Source organism: Carassius carassius, chromosome 48 (assembly GCF_963082965.1).
Source record: "Carassius carassius chromosome 48, fCarCar2.1, whole genome shotgun sequence".
NCBI lineage: Eukaryota > Metazoa > Chordata > Actinopteri > Cypriniformes > Cyprinidae > Carassius > Carassius carassius.
Genome location: NC_081802.1, coordinates 10,080,440 through 10,101,133, shown reverse-complemented (window position 1 = coordinate 10,101,133; position 20,694 = coordinate 10,080,440). Strand labels below are relative to the sequence as shown.

At 38.9% G+C, this 20,694-nt stretch overlaps 1 protein-coding gene across 7 annotated transcripts in view; it reads left to right on the top strand.

Annotated features, from left to right (window-relative positions):
• Positions 1-20,694, top strand: part of LOC132131552 (CUGBP Elav-like family member 5) — a 199,070-nt gene that overhangs the window by 107,155 nt on the left and 71,221 nt on the right. For all 7 annotated transcript variants that reach the window (XM_059543609.1, XM_059543608.1, XM_059543607.1 and 4 more), the window contains exon 3: positions 12,956-13,004. In XM_059543609.1, the coding sequence (XP_059399592.1) occupies positions 12,956-13,004 (49 nt within the window). The remainder of the gene's footprint in view (positions 1-12,955; positions 13,005-20,694) is intronic.

Here is a 20,694-nt window from a genome sequence, read left to right as displayed (position 1 = left end):
TGCAGCCTGTGAAACGTTGGTTACCTGTCTCTAGTAGGAATAGGTCAAGCGGTCACTGCATGACAGGACCAGGATTGTGACTTGAGACCTCTAGAACCCGAGGCTAACCTGTCCAGTCAGTAAGGTCATTGGTGACTTTGGGATTCGATTAGTGGCCTTGGAAGAGGAGCTGGCCCAAAGCCCAGAGGTACAGCCATAATTGATCTGTCATAGAAGATGCCCCTGCAACCTCCCTTGTGGCCCCGCTGAATCCCCCAAAAGCCTGCTCCCCGTGTCTCCATCTCCACCTGGAGAATGAAGCCATAAAGTGGCCTGAAGGTCACATTTAATGATGGAGGTAGAAAATAAAGAGGCCCGAGATGTTGGATACTGACCATAATTGCCAGTGAACAGTGGGGTTATTTGATATTGATTCTCAATGAGGGGAATCCATGATGTCTATGCAGGGCATTTACGTGTTTGCTCGATGACTGTAGGCCAGTCAATACCGCTGTGCTGCACCTGGGAACCCGAGGAGACCCTCCACCCCGAGGCTTATTTGAATGGGCAAATTGTTATTGGTTCTCTCTTCCCTGCAGCCGTTGTGTGACCTCATTTGTATTTTAAGTGAATTATTCTGGTAGCACAACCTGAACCCACTTAAGCGTGTCACTTAGCATTCGTTGAAGTTTCGCCAGGGTGCGGGCCTCATCAGGTTTCAGCCTGGGAGTCTGCGGTTAAGTGCCCGCTTGTCATGTTTATTTCTTTCATTCTTTTTATTTTTTTTTTGTATTTTGTAATGCAGGATTGCAAAGCTGATAGTGGCTGTCTATGTTGTTTAAACCAACAACTCTCAACCGGTTTTGCTTTTACAAGTGGCGTTCTAACACAGAAAGAGTTTGGCATTGTTGGAAACCGTATTTAATGTAATACAATATGTCTCAACCATATCATTTATCGGCAAATAGAGATTTTTTCCTTTAAATGCATCACTGTTTGCCTTTGCCTTCATCTATCACTCACTTAAAATCTTTAAAAATACAAATAATTTAGTAACAGTAAATCTCAAAATACATTTTTCACACTGTAATGTTGTGTTGCTTATGTTTACTTATAACATTTTAAAATAATATTTAATTTTGTTTATTATAGACAAAATAGAACAGACTTTTGATATTGGATGTTTATTCAATGATTATTGGCATCAGTTAGAATTTTACTATAAATTGAAAAACTAAATAGTATTACATTTCAATATTTGCCCTTTATTCATTAAAGATGATCTGTTTATTGGTATTGCCCAGAATTTTACCATCAGTATTTATTTTCTTGTACCTTGTTCAGTTTTCCTCAGGGTGTTTGAGGATGACAAGTCACGCAATCTATCTGTGTTAGCATCTTTCTAATTTGACTTCCTTTTCCTAAGTGAGAAATGAATTAGCGCCAAACTTCGTTTGATTGGATACAACCTATCTGTGTTAACATCTTGCTAATCTGGTTTCCTTTTCCTAAGTGAGAAATGAATTAGTTCCAAAATCCGTTTGATTGAAAACACAACTTTAGTTGTCGACACCAATACTAAAGATACAAGAAGTATTTTATCCTGTCTTTTGAAAGCTGAAAAACTTTTTTATTTTGCTAAATGACTAGTTTAGCATTGCTGTTGTATTTAGCATTGTTTTTACCGGTTGTCCTCAACCCTATCAGAACAGACCTGCAGATATTTTAATGGTCACGACCCACAAGTTGAGAACCACAGTTTTAAACAGCTAAAGGATAGAGAACAGGTGAAGGTGTTGCCATACGCACAGCAGCGTAATCCCGCTAAGTCGTCATTAGATTACCTGCCGGTGTCAGTAAAATGCTGCAAATCCGCTGAAAACTCATCCTGGCCTAACTTGAAAACATGACGATGTTAAAGCCGCTAAGTCTGATCCCAATTTAAATAATCTTAACTGTTTATATGTGGCGAGGTGCCTAATCCCTGTGACTCACACTATAACGGGCACTCACTTGAATGCATGACGTACTAGTGTGAAAGTACAAATGACACTAAATATTGAAATTGGCCCCTGTAGGCAATTACTCATTCTTGTACCATATCTTGGTCTTCCTTTTCCATGCCTCACGTTTTTATTTTGGTTTTCTTCTCTCTTCCTCTGCAGGAGAGACACTTCCTGGTGCCACTTTAGTATGCATGGAAAATCACTCAGAAATCCATGTTTTACATTATATAAATGAGGGATCGGATTTGGCACGCATGTCATAGAGCAGAAATGTTTATGTGTCACCATCTTTCCCTCAATTCACAACACACACACACACACGTTTGTTTTTGTGAAAAGTGGGTTCATCCCATAAGCGTAATGGTTTTTATACTGTACAAACTGTATATTCTATCGCCCTTCACCAACCCTACTCCTAACCCTAACCTCATAAGTCACCCTCTCCTTGTAATACCTGTGTCATACCCATGTCATTATATAGAGTTGTGGAGCAAGTGATCATGGTAGGAATATGTTGAACCACATGCCCCCTGGCCACATGTGTTGTTGATTCGTCTACAGTATCTTGGACTTTTTATTGATTTATTTTAAACATGGTGGAAAAAATACTTGAGAAATGAGAAGCTTGAGGTGACAAGAAAAGATGGAGGATGTTATGGAGGGTGATTTAAAGCTACATTAATTACAAAAATATAAACATTTTCTTTTTAAAAGACATTTAACAACTTTTTGTGGCACTTTATGAATATTTTGACATATAAAAAAAAGAAAAAAAAGAAGCAAATTTAAAATTGTGAAATTAGCTCAAATTTTTCTAATTATAAAATCACAACCATCTTTTCAGATTCCATTCTGAATTTGGCCAATCATATAGCAATCACATCACAGGACTATAGCATAAATCTTTTTCTAGCCAAGAACCACCCACTTTAGCGAAACACCTCAGTTCTTGTTTTTATGCACTTTTTAGGGGATGGTCTATCTCAATAATAGAAATTTATCAAAAAAGATACATTAATTGAAAAAATAGTGTGTCAGTATCTGTGAATTCTTTTACAGAACCCTAACTACACAAATGGGCTGTGGAGAGCGAGGGAGGAAAAGACATTAACTTTATTTAAAAATCATTTTTATTTTTCTCCCTTTCAGTGGTTTCTTAATGGTCTCCGAGCACAGAATTGGCAAAAATGGGCATCTGTGAAACGCCACAGTTCCCCCTATAAAATGACTCCCTGCTTAGTGAATCCTAAGTTGTGCTCTACCTAATCAATGCCCCCCATTAATTCTTCTTAGCCTGGTTTTAACGGTACAAGCCTGGAGTTTAGCACTCCACAAAAGCCACCTGTTCTGAATGGGTCACCTTTATAAGTCTCAGGCCCTGAATTGATTTTCAGCGGGACTTATTTCATGAACCAGGTCTTTCGGACAAGACACAGATGAAGATGAACTAGGAGGCTAAATCACTTTTCTTTGGTCTCTTTTTTAGCTCGTCCTACCTTTCGCTTGAAATCCCCCGCACCTTTCCCATAATTCTCTTCTGTCATGTTTCCAGTGGAGTGCAGCCAAAGCGGAGTTTCCGAAAAATACATTTTTTGTGCACTTAACTTCTTAACACCAAGATGGATACATCATCTGTCACATTTGAGTTGGTCTATGTGAATTACTAGCATGTGTAAACAGGCCTTCACAGGTGGGGGGTTAAAATATCAAGCACAATGTGCATGTGTAAGATTGCTCAAGCATTAAATAGAAGGCTAGCGAAGGGTTGATTTCCTCAAATGTAAATGCTGCATGATTTAGCAGGTTTACATAGCTTTACAAATGGAATATGAGGAGTGTGTGAATTTGTAAAAAATGAATGAATTATTAAAAAAAGCAAACCACCTCATGCCAGAAGGCCAGAGTTCAAGCAGAGTGCAGGGCATTCGAGGGAGTCGCTTCATCTCTCTTCCATTCGGTCTTGCCGTATTTCTTCCAGCGTCACAGACATCAACGTTGACACCTTTAAATGCGATGCACACCGTTGAATTAATACCGGGGTAAAATAAATGTCCCTGGATGGTTGTACGCATAGGATGACGGGAAGCAAGCATCTGTCAACGTGGTGGGATGGACACAGGTGGCGGAAATGATTATGGAAATGTTTATGGAAAGGCCTTGTCTCTCAGTGGAATACAGCTTTAAAGAAAGGAAGGAATTCGAGAGAGGAAAATCAACCCACTACCCTTGGGATGTGTCTCAGTGAGATCCTAAGTGTAATAAAAGATGTCCCAATATACAGTACATTAAGGGCTTCCTTGAATACTTTATCCCCATGTGTTTGTAACCCATGACCATAGGAATCTGAATTCCAACAGTAGAGTTCAACACGTCTCCCATCCCACATTGTGTGCGTTTATTAAATATTTTGTCTTAATGATTATGATTTCAGGTACAAATGAGAGCATAGCACACTTAAATTATGCATATATTCCCATAAAATAAGTGCAGAAAGGGTGTAAAAATATTCTTTAAAAAGCTTTAATGATTGCCTTTTCATTGCAATTTAGAGATTACAACGCTATGAGCATCTTGTCAATCGCATGTAAACTCATGTACCCACTATTAAAACCAAAATAGATGTACTCTGAGATGGACAGACACTTACATCATGTTTTCTGCATAACTGCACTGTGTTTTCACGTAGTTGGAGTCCTCCGGGGCAGGATATGGAAAATGCTGGAGTTCATCTGCCTGTCAGCACTGAGGTCACGCTAGTTCAAGGTCTAAACTGCTGCGTGTGTTTTATTTGGCTTGTTTGTATACTCGATGTATAGGAGGATGCAGGGAAGTTGTTTCATGAAGGATTTAAATCTATTTATGGCATAAGAAGGAATTTAGCTTGTGTCTTGTTTTGCTGAATTTAATGTGTTTCTGGGGTTGTAACATATGTAGTTTATAGCAAAGTCACATTTATGTGCTCTTTGGGGCTTCACACAATCACTATCATTTTATTTTTCATCTAACTCCTTTTTGACTAAAACAGCTCGCTCTCATGTTGTTCTGTAATCCCATATGACATGTTTCATCCATGAAAAGTTTTTTTTCTGTATTTATTGTTTCAAAAGCTTATTTTTTGCAATACAAATGTTCTGTTACTGTATGTATTTATAGATAAGATAACACAAAATGTAGGCACAAAGGTTGATCCAGTTTAATAACTCTTTATTATTCAACAAAACAGTGAAAGCTAAAAAAAAAGGAGGCGGTTTTCATTTCATTTTTGGTTCTAATAAAACAGTTTTTATAACCGAAAAACTGACAAAGCTGAAAGCAAATGTAGTTAATGTGTGTGTGTGTGTGTGTGTGTGTGTGTATGTACATGTACAAACAGGCACACATATACAAATATACACATAAATAAGTTACTTTCAAATAAGTAAATAAACTTATTTTTTTTCACCATTTACTAGAAAAAAAAAAAAATCATCTCTGGATGTATTATACATTAGTGATCTATATATATACTCTTTATCTATGCCAGAGTGGAGTTGTTATCGGAGTTGATTTGGACTGCAACTGTAGACAGATGGACTAAGCATGCTGGATCCTCGTTGAGTTCTAGTCTGTACAAACACACAATGCCACATAGCCTCGTCTGTAAAACACTGAGCACACAAAGATCTGTTGTTTCACTATCGATCGTCAAGGCAACAGTGATGTGGATCACGTGCGAGGCAAGTGCGCAGAATTGTTGTAAGAAATGGACAATGGGTTGAAAAATAAGACTTTAGGTTTAATTGGACACAGCCTTTGAGGTCAACAATAAAAGTCCTAAATTTTAAACCTATTTATTTAGCAAGATTAATTGGTTAACTGCAATTTACTATTTGCATTTAGCATAGTTTTTTTTTCTTTCTTTTCCTCTCTATACTGTCCAAACCCTGCCAGAACGGACCAGCGACCCATTTTTGAGTTGCCACCCACCAGTTGAGAACCGCTGCAGGCGGGCACATTACCATTATTGCATCATCTCTCATGGCAGATAGGTGAATGGCTTTGAGCAAATGTCACTTCTGGCTTCAGGTCTTTCTCTCTTCCCCTTTCCATCTGTCTATTCTCCCATCTCCTAGATGTTCCCCCCGGCTTTTTTTTTCCGTCCACACCTGACACTTGGTCGACTTGCATCACTGCCTCCCTCTCTCCTCTGCCTCTTTCCTTTCAGTTCTGCCGTTGTCATCCCCTTAGGACCACGAGGTTGAAACAGGTTAGATGTGGCATGGAAGGGTGTAAGGTGGCTTAAAAAGGTAAAAAATAATAATAATAACACTACAAGCTGTGGTGAATTGCTAATAGGCTATCATAGCACTGAGAAGGCGTTGGCTCACCGGAGGTCTGTAACCCATTAAAGAAACTTCAACTTGGCATAGGTATGCCGGCAATTATGGGACACTGACCGGGAAGCGGTGCTGGCCTCCCATTGGTCAGAGGAGTGCCCTGTAAACTGTCACAATCCTGTAGTGGCAGTGATGGCAAGGGGAGCTTCCCCCTTGTTCCACCACGGCAGGGCAAAGCATACACAGAGCTCAAAACCGTGAACCCCAGTGAATACTGTATTAGCACATCCTAAAGAGATCTGGCAATCAAAATGCTAAGGTTACCAGTGTGTAGTTTTGCATATTTATGATACTTTATTTAATCTAGCCTGACGTGTTTCTAAAATGGATTAGCCATGATAAACAAAGCAAAAGTATTTTAATGCTTTTTCAGCTATTGTATTCAGAAGCATTATTTGGAAGTGTTTCTTTTGTCATCCCCTGTTTTTAAAGCTGTCATTATGAAACTTTGAAGGCTTAAGAGTAGCTAAACATGATTGCCAGCATTTTGACATGAAACGGCACCAATTGCTCTTCAAATAGGTTCTACAAAACAAGGTCGGAAACAAAATTGAGAATGAAAAGAGATCAAAGCAAACATCAAGGTACTTCTTAGGAATTTGTTGACAGAGATTTTCTTCCTCCAACAAACCCCACGTCTCTTTCCAAAAAGTGATGACTGTCTTTGAGCTGCAAACGCCTTTACCTGAGATGTCTGGGAAAGATGCCCTTCCCCTGATAAAAGACCACGGCTGCTGTGAAGTCAGGGAATCTCTCTTGTGCACTACCTTTCTGTATTTATCTCACTTTGACACTCCGGTGACTGGCTTGTGAGCATTTGTAGGATTAGAGCCTTTTTATGTTATATTTATTTTTTTTCTGTTCTTGTTGAGTTTTTCAGTTCAGACCTTTCATCCACTTCTAGGTAAACCTGTGTTAAAACTAGGTTCACTCCAGGAACCGTTGTTTCTGATGGTCTTCAGTGGGATCCTGGTCGTGGTGCTGTGAAAGGTCAGCAGCTACTTCTTGTGGTGCAAACTTAGGAGGCAGAGGAACGTTAAGGTGGAAAAGATTTAATCTAGACCACTGACCTTTTGAGGGACGTCAGACTGAAAGTGTGGCATGAGATAACCCGACGTTAGCTGGACCACAGTGTTAGACATTTTCAGAGCGCTGTAGACATTCCAGATTGCTCAGAAAGTGTGGTGTCAGGGGTCGAAGTACTGGAGCTACATCTGACCTCCAGGATTGTGCGAATTGGAGAGAAGCTATTGGGAGTTTTCGACTTCAGATGCTTGCGATTGACAGGTGACTGCAGTCGATACTCTTATCAGGGCTTCTACAGAAGTGCTGGGAGCAAAATACCTCTCACGCACAAATTCTGGCAGATACTACTTCACCTCGTTCTCCCTCATCCATTTTCTGTCTCATTTTCTTCCTCTGAGAGACTCGGAGGAAGAATGACTTCCATTTTAAAGGAGTAGTTTACATAAAAATGCATATTTTGTCATTTATTTACCCTTGTGCTGTTTGAAACTATTTCTGTGGAGGAATAAAACAAACATTTTTTGAAGGATATCTTAACCGCTCTTTTAACTAAATCAAATGAGCAATCAGCCTATCAAGCTTCTAAATGCTTCATAAAAGTAGCCCATATTATTTGTATGCTATATTACAACTCTTACTTTGTAGCTTTGTGTTAGTAGCAGACTAACTGCTGGAGATGGAAGAATTAATCTCCCTCTCACCATTCCTATCTCTACCGCTCTCACCTTCCGGTATGGTAGAATTATTAGTTAAGCTGAAGCCCAAGGCTGTTACCACACAGCGCACTTTCAAATCAATAATTGGAAATATTAATTATCGCAGCTGGGATGCTCCAATCAAAAGGTGTTTATTTCACTATTAGGAATAACAGAGGAGAAAGGGCTGTGATGGCCTGCTAATGCTAAATAATGATCAGGGAATAGGCTGTTATCTCATTGTTAAACTCCAGTCAGCACTCTCTCCTCACACACACACACACACACACACACGCGCATAAGACAACCGACTCTTAATCAGACAAGCTGGTTCACAGCAGGGTTACTATATTTGTATTTATCTATTTGTTGTTTAATAATTGTTTATAGTTGTTTTAAATTAATTAGTCAGATATTAGCATCGTCTATTATCGTGTTAGGGTCTTTTAGAGAAAATATGAAGCATTTAGTTTCATTTTTGCAAGCTATAATCTTTATTTGAGTTAACAAAAATATAGATTTTTTTTTTTAAATTATTCACAGCAGTTTTTTGTCAGCTATATGTAAAGTTTAGGTTCTGTACATTTTTTTTCAGCCACAGCACCAAACTGTTATAAGATGTGAACCATTTTAATAATGCATGTGAATGAAAAAAGTGATGTGGTGTGAAACGCCTTTTGAACATGAAATCCAGCAAGTGAGCAAAGCTCAAAGTCTGCTTTTAACAGATTGCAAGGATTCTCAGGACACCACTGATCTAGAAAAAAAATAGTGTACTATAAACATCCTTGTTTGGCTGCTATAGAAAAAAAAATATTTTTCTCATTCACAGTTTGTAAAACCACAGCAAACCATACATTTGATCCATGTTGATGTTTGTCCTGCATGCAATTTATGAATTATTTCACATTCATCATAGACGGAAGTAACAAGGCACAGTCCCAATTTTCTCTGAGCAGCTTGTTCTGAATTTCTATCTACCCCAGCACAGCGGTGCCTAATCAAACATCACTACAGGAGAACAGACTGTCTCTCAGGAGAATGACTGTTTCATATCCCCCACTGTATTTTGTTTACCCTGTTTGATAGCTCCCCCTTTTGAAAGACGGCAGCACAGCAAACAACATGATTATCGAGTATTGTGTGCTTGAAGAAACAGATGACAAGGACAAAGAGACAGTTGGTCCCGTAGCTACATCAGAAATCCTGAAAATTGCATTCCTGAATGCGCCCGGTCGGGATTGCTGGGCACCGGAGGATCGTGTGCATCATCCCAAACGAGATGTAAGTGACACACTCCTGTTGGGACGTGGGGATTTGAATTGTTCCGCTGAGTTTAAAAAACAGATTGGCAAACACAGGGATGCCGGTCCTTTTGCTGCGGGTGGGAAACGTATAAGTGTGCGTTTCCGCCAGCACAAGTCTATCAGCATATGTGGGGGAGCACTAGGGTGGAGTCACGGCTCTGGAAATGCCACTCAAATGAGAAGCAATCTTATCTGGCAGTTGCAGGCAGTTCTTCTTGGCCTTCTATCCTCTACAGCCCCCTCCATCCCTCTGTTTTTGTCCTGGACCTCGGTGCATTTAGCATTCCGAGTGTGGAAACCTTCTTGAATCAATCACAGTTAGAACAAGTGTTGTTGTTGTTGTTATTGTTTTGCAAGGAATGCAGCATAAGTCTAACTCATTGTTTTTATCTTATGAGTAAAGAACACTTGGGCAATAAAGGCACAAAAGCAGCAGAGAGGTGCTGTAAACTCTCTCAGGACTGAAGCTAAATGAATGCTTTTCCTGTCGACAGCACAAGTTTGTCAGCTGCTGGTCGTTTTGTTTCTGGTGCATGTAAATGTGTGTGAAATGAGCGTGTTTACGGCGTAGAGGGCATTTATGGATAGGATGGCCTTTGTCGATTATGTCCCCACCACTTTATGAAATTGTTTGCTGAAGTGATGCAACCATATTCCAAATGTGATTTAAAAATATCATTCATTTATTTATTTATTTATTTATTTATTTGTACTTGGACAGAAATAAATGTTGTCTCAAATAGTTAGGAAGCTGAGCAGAGTAAAAAAAAAAAAAAAAATTAATGGTTTTTTTTTAATGAAAATAAACAAACAACAAAAAAAGTTAAATCGTATAGTATTAATTAATAGTTTGAATTAGATTTTTATTTTCATATTTTCAGTTTTCATGTTCAAGTTTTATTTTGGATTAATTATAATATATTATATTTGTTTTATTTGATAGCTTGATAACTTATACCTATGACATTATAGTATTCTTTGTGTGTGTGTGTGTGTCCGTGTGTGTGTGCTTGTGTGTTTGTTTAAATGTGTGTACCTGAAGTGTATGCCATCCCATTAGAGGTGAGAAAAATGCAATAAACTGAGTTCCATCAATACTAAATGTACAAGGGAGAAACACATTGCTCTTAGGAAAACAAATGGACCATTACACCAGCATTTTATGACCAGGACAGTGACTAGTTAGAAAGGTGAATCCATAAACCATACACCAAAGTCCAATGTGCTACGAAAACATCTCACTGATGGCGTTTACAGATATGAGGTAGTTCTGAATACATTCCCTTTCAAAACAGAATCTCCTTTATTACCAGTCATTGCATGCATATTGCAATGCATCTATAAAAGCATCTGTTTTGTCTAATGTTAGGGTTAGATGATTTGTTTGTAATGGTTATATCTCACAATTATGTCTATTGGGTTGTTCTTGTCTTTATGCTTGAGAATGTCTGTTTATTGCAATGGAGAAAACACTTGCAGTGCAGCACCATTGTAGTGTGTTAATGTATTTCAAATAGACAATTTTATTTATTTTTTTTACTTTTCCTTTAACCGAAGTGTAAGACAAAGCTACTGAACTCTGACCTTCAGAAGAATTACATCTTTTGCCTTTTCCCCTTCGCACAAAGACCCTAGTTATTATTTACGATGGATACATTTATGGAATAATTTCTCAGAGGAAGGTTATTCGGTTCCTCAAGGTGAAAATGGATACATTTAACACTTAATGAATCTGGCCTGGCCCTCTTCCTCATATATCAGCATGTTATTAAGGCATTTTAAAATCCCATTATGGTGTTTCTCAAGTCATGCTTTTATGGGACTGGCCTGTCTTTAAAACTGACCCCCCCCCCCCCCCCCCACACACACACACACACAGACAATTGGACAGTAAAAGAAAATATGTTGAGGAGAAAGAGAAAATGTTGATCCTGTCGTCTCTCAAACGTTTCTCTGGCCCTTGAGTTGGCATCGGCACGAGATGAAAGTTGCTGCAGCATTCAAAAAGGCTTAATTTCAGGTTACAGATGGTAGGGGAGCCTGCAAAGGGCACTTCACAAAATCTGGGTAATCTTGTCACAAATCTCTGCACAGCTCTTGGCCCTTTTTCATGCAAACTGGGCCTGCTGTGTTGCTATTAGCAGTTTGTTTTGGATCGACATAAAGCTCCCATTGGATTACAATGCTTGGGAATGGATGTTATAGGGTAAAATAGGCCTTTAATACAGAATCTGTCCTGTTTTCCAACAATTAAAGAAAGGACACTTTAATGTAAACATATTTTTTTAACTATTTTAATCAGCATTTATGAATATTATCACAAACCTTAATGGAAAGGACATAAAATATAAGTCACCTTATAAAGTTGCTGTACTGCTCCAATAGTCCACATTTACAGTATTTATTTCTACATTACATCCTCAGCTAGGAATAAATGGGAGAATAGGAAAACCGTTTGAACATGCTTTGATCCTGCAGCAAAATCCGTTTGAATCCTTGAACGATGGGCAAAAGAAGAAAAACAAACAAACAAACAATATATGTATTTCTTTTGTGTTTTGCTCAAGTTTGTAGAATAAGAACCAGTCAAGAAAACTTCAACCTTTACAGGGATAATGTGGAAAAAATTGTTGAGCGAAATACAGAGCACAAAAACTGTGATGACAGAGGCATCTAATCCAACAAATGCCATTCTTATCAGGCTTTAGTAGATTACCTTGAGCCTTCTACCCACAGAATCCCTCCTTGCCAGACACTCTCCACAGCCTAAGGGGCAGGGATCAATAGGGCTTCATTGATCTCTCTCTCTCTCTCTCTCTCTCTCTCTCTCTCTCTTGCGTGCTCGCACGACTGCCTCCACTTTAATTGTTGTTGCATTTCAGTTCCTCATTGCCACCATCACTAGAGACTGGAACCAAGCTAACACAAAAAAGCTTACTGATTAGGCCATAGATTTTTAAGGGCAGATGTACTTTAAACTAAAGAAGCAAATTTTATGACTGTCATATTTGATTCCTGATCATGGAAGTGAAATTTTGGCTAAAGGTTTTAGAGATTTCAGTTTTTACCTATAAAACTGCACTTACAGTAGCTGCACAGATTATTAGCAATATGGTTTCCGAGTGAACTAATTTACCTGACAAGAGACCAGGTAATAGAAATCAGGGGCTTTAGGGTTTTGTCTGGAGGTAAGATTAGAAACCTGCCCATGTCCCCATAGGCCTTGGCACTGATTGAATGCTTAAATAAAATGGTACTCAGTGCAAACACAGTATATTTGTAAATGCTTCTATTTCAGACGGAGAAAACAAGAGTTGTACATGAAGTAGCATGTCAAAAATAGAAACAGTGCGCAGGTAAACTGAAGACATGATGGTACAATTCAACATTTGCAGCCATGTACCCTGCAAACCGACATGTAGATCTTTGCATTTGATCAAAACTTAGGAAGTTTTGTGACGGACATGGGCTCAATAGTTTGAGATTGTTGTCTTATTGTGGTGACAGCGGTTGCCTGTGCCTGAACTAACCCCTTGTCTTTTCTGTACATGTTTTTCTTCTTCCAGATGACTCGTCCCATCCAGGTGAAGCCAGCTGACAGCGAGAGCCGTGGAGGTAGGTTGTCTTGTTCTTTTATTTTTTTTTCTTGACGTATCTTTTGTATGAACGTTCATGAACTTTCCTCGCCTTTCTCCCTGCTGAATATATCAGCAAAACTGCCCACCAGTGTTGTGTTGTGTTTTGGATGCTGGTACCAAAAATGAGATCTTTGTGTACTGATGAACCTACCAGGCATTTAGACTTTTTTTAGTTACAGAAGGATCGTGTTGGTCGAAAACAGATCCACCAGCTAAATTATCATAACTTTTTATGGGGTCTTTTCAGCAGGGCTTTTACTCACCTACCTTCCTATCTTTACAATTCTCTTTCTCTGGCTCTCTCTCCATCTATCTGATGGATGCCCAGATTATTTAGTTTAATTAAGGAGGCCGTGGTGCTAGTAAACGGAAGGAAAGTGGCTTCTGCTGCCTGTCTAACCTTGCTCCCCATGCCAAACCCATTACCAACACACTGTAAATTAAAAAGTAATTAGCTTAGATATTGAAACGGGAGCCCTGAGCCCCAGACCCCCAACTCGATGTATGGTCAAATCAAGGGGCATATTGTAAACAAAAGGTGTAAATGCCATAGGGATAGATTTTGGGGGGAAGGTAAAGAGAGGTTGGCCAAGGATGCACAACTTGCCTAACAATCAATTATATTGCAGGACACTTGCCAAGACCCTTAACTCTGGGTCTCTAGCATGTGATCTGCTGTTTACTGTAAATAGATCCATCTATCACTCACACAAACATCCTGTGGTGGAGGATTTATTGAACTTGAAAGTTTTTTTTCTTCTTCTGATGGTCTAAACCATGGATTGACAACTCTTCACCTGTGGGACCACTCTCCCGCAGATTTTAGTTCAAGCCCTAATCAAACACAGCAGAACAATTCCTTCAGGATTAGTTAAAAATTAGGTGTGCTTGATTAGATTTGGAACTAAAATCTGCAAGGCAGTGGCCCTCTGAAAATAGAGTTGTAGACAAAAGAATATTTAAGGGAATGACGTAAACCATCAGGCATGTGTCAACAAATTCTCAAAAAGTTTTCAGTAGCAATTTTTTGAAAATGTTATATGTCAAAGTCCCACATCCAAATGGTCCATCCCAGCAGTAGACAAGCAGGCCTTTGTAGAGGAGATTAATGCATCATAAAATCCCATTGATTTTGCCATTATAGAGGTGTGTGCTCGCATTGACTCTGGCACTTTGCTGTCTTTGGAGTTCCCTGTGAGTGGCCAGTCTTAGCGCTCCCTAGACACCCATTGGGTTTCTTTCGGTCCCTTATTGTCTTCCTCTCAGTGGCCATGCTGGAGATGGAGAATGTGCTTAGGTCAGGCCCAATAGTTGCACATCATCCTAAATGAACAGTTCAGAGTAGCACCCCAGGACCAATCCAACACCATTGTGACTTTAATGGTTGCCAGGGATTTCTTTCCCAACCCTGGGCCAATCCTAGAGTGTCCTGCTTTGAAGACTTGCTACTGCTTTAGGCAGTACTTGCTACTGTAGCTATATAGGCACTAATGCTGCTTTTTCTTCATGTCCTCTAGTCCCTAAGGTAGAGGAGGATCAATGCTTTAGAACTTAATTATGTTACTTTCTCTAATTCCGATGTGGCACCCAGATGGACACTGGTTATTCTCTCGGGTTCAAGTGGGTTGACTTTTGGGTCCCTCAGTGGCTCCAGTTCTAATTATGCTCATAATCTCATTAAGTGGTTAAAAGGTCACCACACCTGTTCGGAGAAAAACAAAGGAAAGACCTTCTAAACCTCATGGAACCTTCCCCACAAGGGCTTTCTCTCAGTGGTTATTAAGGCTATAGAGCTAATGTGATTAAATTGTTCTTCTAGATGTTTTTATTTGATTTGATTTTTTATAAATCATTACAATCTGTATGGATTAGAAGGAATCCCCTGGATGGGTTACTTGACATGCTGCCTAGTTAAATTAATATTGTGGGTTATCATTAAAAGAACAGTGTATTGCCTGATAAAAGTGAGTATTTTTGAATTTATGAGGATGTCTTGAGTGGTTATAACCATTGCCAACCACATGCTTTTGGCCATGATCTAATATTTCATGCCTTGCTGTTTGGGTGGTTCTTGTACCAAAGCTGTTTTGTTAGCAAAAATTTAAAGGACTTCTGCCCAAGCAAGTGTGTCCATGCTGAGCAGAAAAGTAAGGGAATTTGAAAATAGAAATTAAAGTGGGTTTGATTGACAACTCCCTCTGTACCATCTGAGCCTTTTTATATTAGTCCTCATCTCCAGATAACAGCATGTTTGCCTTATTGAACACTTTTCTATCCTTGCTCTGTTATGCAGCATGTGTCATTAAAAAGAGCTTTGGGGACAGATTGTACACTCACATACACACTCTCTCTCCCTCTCCCCTGGTATCTCTGATATGAAACAGATTGATTTTGCTTCACATGCAGGCCTGATGACTGGCACAGGCTGGATATAAAGGTGGCTGCTATTGCTTTTTGAAGGGCTGTTCAATGCCTCTCAGAGGCATTTGAGCCCTAACACAGGATAAATCAGCTTTAGTCACTTTGATCTTCTACCCCCCATAGTCCCACCCATTTTAGTAGATACCCCTACACCAACCATCTTGCCTTTTTTTAATGGGATCATCTCATTCATGGGTTTCATGTCTTAATTTTCCCTACTAGCCTAGAAATAACATAGAATTACTCCACATAAGCCAGTCAGTACAGTATATGGATTTTCCAAAACTCAGTTCGTGGAAGTTGTTTGAAACGTGCTGGTGATCCTCCATTTCCCCTTAATCACATTTATTGTGTGCATGTTCTTGTGCATATAACTGACATATTTAGAATCCTGCCTTACATTTGCAATTCAATTCCAATTCAATGTCAAATGAAAATTTTGCCACAATCTTGTGCTTCAACACATATGGAAAAACATGCACATGCTCAACCTCTCAAATAAAATGGAACAGGTCAATTTTCCCCTCAGCGCCTTGACTAACTGCTAGGTTCCACTTGTGGTTAAGATTTAGCTGCACTTCACCATGCCTGCATTATCTCCAGTCTAAAGGATAGTGGGCACGATTTCATAAATTTGCTCGAATGTGTCAGTCAGGGGTAGATGTGGAGTGTGTCAATGAGTGGGGTGAGCTCTGCGGAATAATGAGTTCATCGGAAGGAATCCTCTTTCAACATGCACATGCGTGCTAGCTTGCATGCTAAAATAAGTTGTTGGTGGAATATGCTTGTAATAAGCATAAAAGGACAAGTACGGCAGACGTAATTATAGCTTTTTCTCAGAAAAGGGTAAAAAGGGGTCCAGATTACTACTTTCAAATACACTTTGCTTATATTTCTGACAAATATATGCTAATCTTCTTCACACACAAACATTGGCTACGTTGCATGTTTAAAAACCCATCCACATAGCTGTGAGTATTCTATGAGTCATCTATACACCTGGACTAAGAATAAAGGTTTGCTTGAAGATATATTCACATAGCATTTCTATCAGAGTATTAATGTTTGCAGTAGCATTAACAGCTACATTTGGCACAGCAGAAATAAAGTAGCTCAAGATATATACAGTAATGGCATGTGCTCTGTAAATATATTTTTTTTCTATATAGTTATAGTAACTGAATGTTAAAGGGATAGTTCACCGAAACATGGAAATGACCCAAAGATTTACTCACCCTCAAGCAATTCTAGAGGTGTGTATGACTTTCTTCTTTCAGACGAATACAATCTGAGTTATATATATATATAAATGCCCTGGCTCTTTAAGCTTTATAATGGCAGTGAATGGTTGTTGAGATTATAAAGCCCGAAAAATACATTCATTCACCCATCCATCCATCATCATAAAAAAAAAATGCTCCACACAGCTCCATTGGGGAAATAAATTTTTAGTTTGCATTAGCTTTAGCGTCTACATTTGGGCGATCAGAAATAAGGTACTTTGTATTCTGAAGGTTTCCAAACATTGTAGAAGCAATTTGACTTCAATTAACATTTCAAGCCAGCAGGTTCCCAGACAGAGGACGGGCACCTCAAGGAACATCTTTCAACTGCTGATTTTCTCGTCATACTCTGTCTCAACATGCACTTAATCGCACGCGCAATGGTCGGAAATTCATTTCAGCCCGCCTGTGCATGCGGACCACCAAAGGTTACTGTTGAACACAAGAAGTAAAGGTCAGAAATCATGTTTAGTTTTCCTCCAGCTGCAAGGTAATTCCAACCAGCAGATTGTGTCCCCGCCGAGGCAAGGCAGAGGAGCCTGGCGCAGAAGGGTGAGCAGGCACAAGGTTATCCAGTCAGTAATGCCGCCACAGCCCCTTTGCTGTCACCCCTAATAAGAACTGCTCCCTTATAACTGCTACAATCACCTTGAGAAACAAACTCTTCTTGCTTTTTCCTTAGAGAAAGGCATGGACAAAGAGGTGACAGGGTTTCAGCCTGCCATTCTTATAATGGTTTATCTGCCTGTATCAAGCGGGAAGAATGAAGACAGGTTGATGGTTTTCCTCTATCTCAAACTAAAGAGTTTGGAAAATACAAGTCAGATTGAATGTTTCTATTTGTGTTTTCTCTTTTCACACCTACCATTAACCCTACATAGAATCACTGGTATTGCTTCCAGGTTGTTTAAAGCAACAGTTCACCCATCCCTGTGGAAAAAAAAGAAGATTCTGTCATGATTACTCATCATCATATGAAGCATCTGTTGCATATGATTGCTTGAGAACATTGTTCTTACATGTATACTCAGTTTTATAGGACGGCTGTTGCTAAGTGGGCCAATGTGGTGGTTGATTGCATGGGCTCTGAAGCGAGCTCTTGAGGTATTCTGATTGGTCGGACAGGCCAAAAAAAAGCGAGGCCAAATCACTGCAATCACCAGGCTGCTGCCTCTCTCAACACTAATGACAGTCCTTCATATGTGGCCATCTCATTAAAGCTATCATGTTCTCCGGTGCCACACACACTCATGCACGCACACAATATGTCTGGCATATTTAGGACACATGAGGACATATTTCATCTTAAATGTCAAAAGCATGCCACAAAAAAACCCGTCAGTTTCACCTTCTTACACATGAAGGGCAAGATAGATTTGGGGATCCACTTTACACACACACACACACACACACACACACAGATATACATGCTCATACTTGGCTTCCATATACATACGTGTTTACTTGGCTTCCAAATGTGGACATATTATTTCGTTTTTATGATAGATACATTATTAAAAATATAATAGTTTATTTATTTATTATTAATTTATTAATTATTTATTAGCTATATATATATATATATATATATATACATATGTGTGTGTGTATATATATATATATATATATATATATATATATATATATATATATATATATATATATATATATATACATACACAATTAGTGTTGTATTAATATTTTTTTGAAATATGTATAAATAAATGAGATTTGCAATATTGCAATATTATTATCTATCAATTATATGTAGTTAATTGTTTATACATTTCAAAATTATTCAAACCTTTCTGCTTCTTTATTGTCATTAAGGTATATTTATAATGTTTATTTAACAATTTCTCATGTTTACAATTGGCTTTGCCCCATGTAAGTTTTAAGATCGTTGTGGGTGTATTTGATCCCCACAACGTAGGTAAAACCTGACCTAGACACCCTCATAAAATTTGAGAAATGTTCTTTATAAAACAATATAACAGACACAGTAATGCCGACAAACACAAACAGAAGTAGTGCATTGTCCACACAGTACAGGGTAGTGCGTTGGAGTGTCCGAAAAGTCCAGATGGGGTGGGCCAGAGCCAGGCGCTGTGTGGGGAGAGCAGGTCCTTTAGCAGATGGGAGGAGATTATGACAGACTACATCCAGAACTGCTTTGAGACCCAGCTCATCCTTACACACTGCCTGCGAGTCTTACATCACACGTGCAGACACACTTTTTGGCAGGCCTGAATATACCTTTTCCGTGGCAAGTGAGCAAACTCAGCCTGATGAATATTACATGCAAAATCCAGGGATGGATTACAGCACAGGCATCCTTAGAAATAATACGAGTCAGAATTCGGATTTAGTCAGCATGTTGCATTTAAAAACTCCTGTTTATTTTTTCTGTATTTGCCTTGAATTTGTACACTATTTTCAACTCTATTTTCTTGCACCTTGGATTGATGTAACAATGTAAAGAAACTAAAAGTTAAAAAAGTGATGTGACATTCAGCCAAGTAAGGTGACCCATACTCAGAATTCTTGCTCTGCATTTAACCCAAAGTGCACACATACACTGTGAACACACACCCGGAGCAGTGGGCAGCCATTTATGCTGCGGCGCCCGGGGAGCAGTTTGGGGTTCTATGCCTTGCTCAAGGGCACCTAAGTCGTGGTATTGCCGACCCGAGATTCGAACCCACAACCCTAGGGTGGGAGTCAAAATCGCTAACCACTAGGCCACGACTTCCCCTAAATATATTTGTTATATTAAAGTTGGTTCAATTCATTTCTGTGGAAAAATTCAGAATGTCTGATTTGGTGAATCGATTCAAAACTGTAAACTGTGATTGAATACTTGAAACATCAGGTATGTATTATACGTATTTACATTCTCAAGGTTTTTTTTTCTTCTGAACTTGCAAATTGTTTCAGAGATTTTAAGCACAGTCTGAGGAGCCGTCTAATTTATCAGTAAGAAAAATGTTGTGCTTTTATCTGTTTTTCTTTGATTCTGTAATTTACCACGTTTTAAGCTAGAAAAAAGTCTCTAAAACACTCTGCAGGAAGTTAGGAAAAGAAATATGCGACAGTTCAGAGGAAGTCAACTGACAGCATAGGCTGTCTGTTTCTTAAGAGAGAAAGTGTGTGAAAATGAGACTAATGGATGTCTGGAGGACACTGCTGGATGAAATCATGAGCAGATAGTTTTTTCACCCATGTGCGTCCATACAGGATATATATATATATATATATATATATATATATATATATATATATATATATATATATATATATATATATTAGGGCTGAGCAAGTTAACGCGTTATTATCGTGATAATTATTAATTTGAGTTTTTTTATTATTATTATGAAAGTCTGTTGCTCACTGGCTCCAAATACACATACAAACAATTCATGGGTCACAGGAGGGGATGCTTCCGATCAAATTATTTAGGCTCAGCATCAGCATTCACAAACCACTGTCCACTGTTATTTTTAACAGAGAAGAATGCAACGAGCTCGTAATCACGACTTCATACGTGGGAAATAGGAAGTTTCCGTTAGCATGTGAAGACAGCAGAGAAGCGCTTGCTCAGCACAGTGGAGTAAACCGTTTTGTTAATTTTGTGGTTGATTATTTTGAGTCATATGGGACGAAGTAACACATGGCCCTCTCACAATATATTGCTTTATACATCTATCGCTTTTGCCGCTCAGAAATATTCATACTATCATCAGAAGATCTGCACTCCGGCGTTGTTAGCCACTCACAGATCTATATATAACTGAACTGCGCACCTAATTATTCTCCAACATCCCGGGCACACATCAAGTGCTGTCCCGTACCGCACTCTGCTGTGATGGGTCCCGTGATCGTGCAGGTCTGTAATAGGAAGGTGCCTGTTATAATGTTATGATCGAGGCTCTGGACTCTAAACATAATTTGTTTTTCTATAAC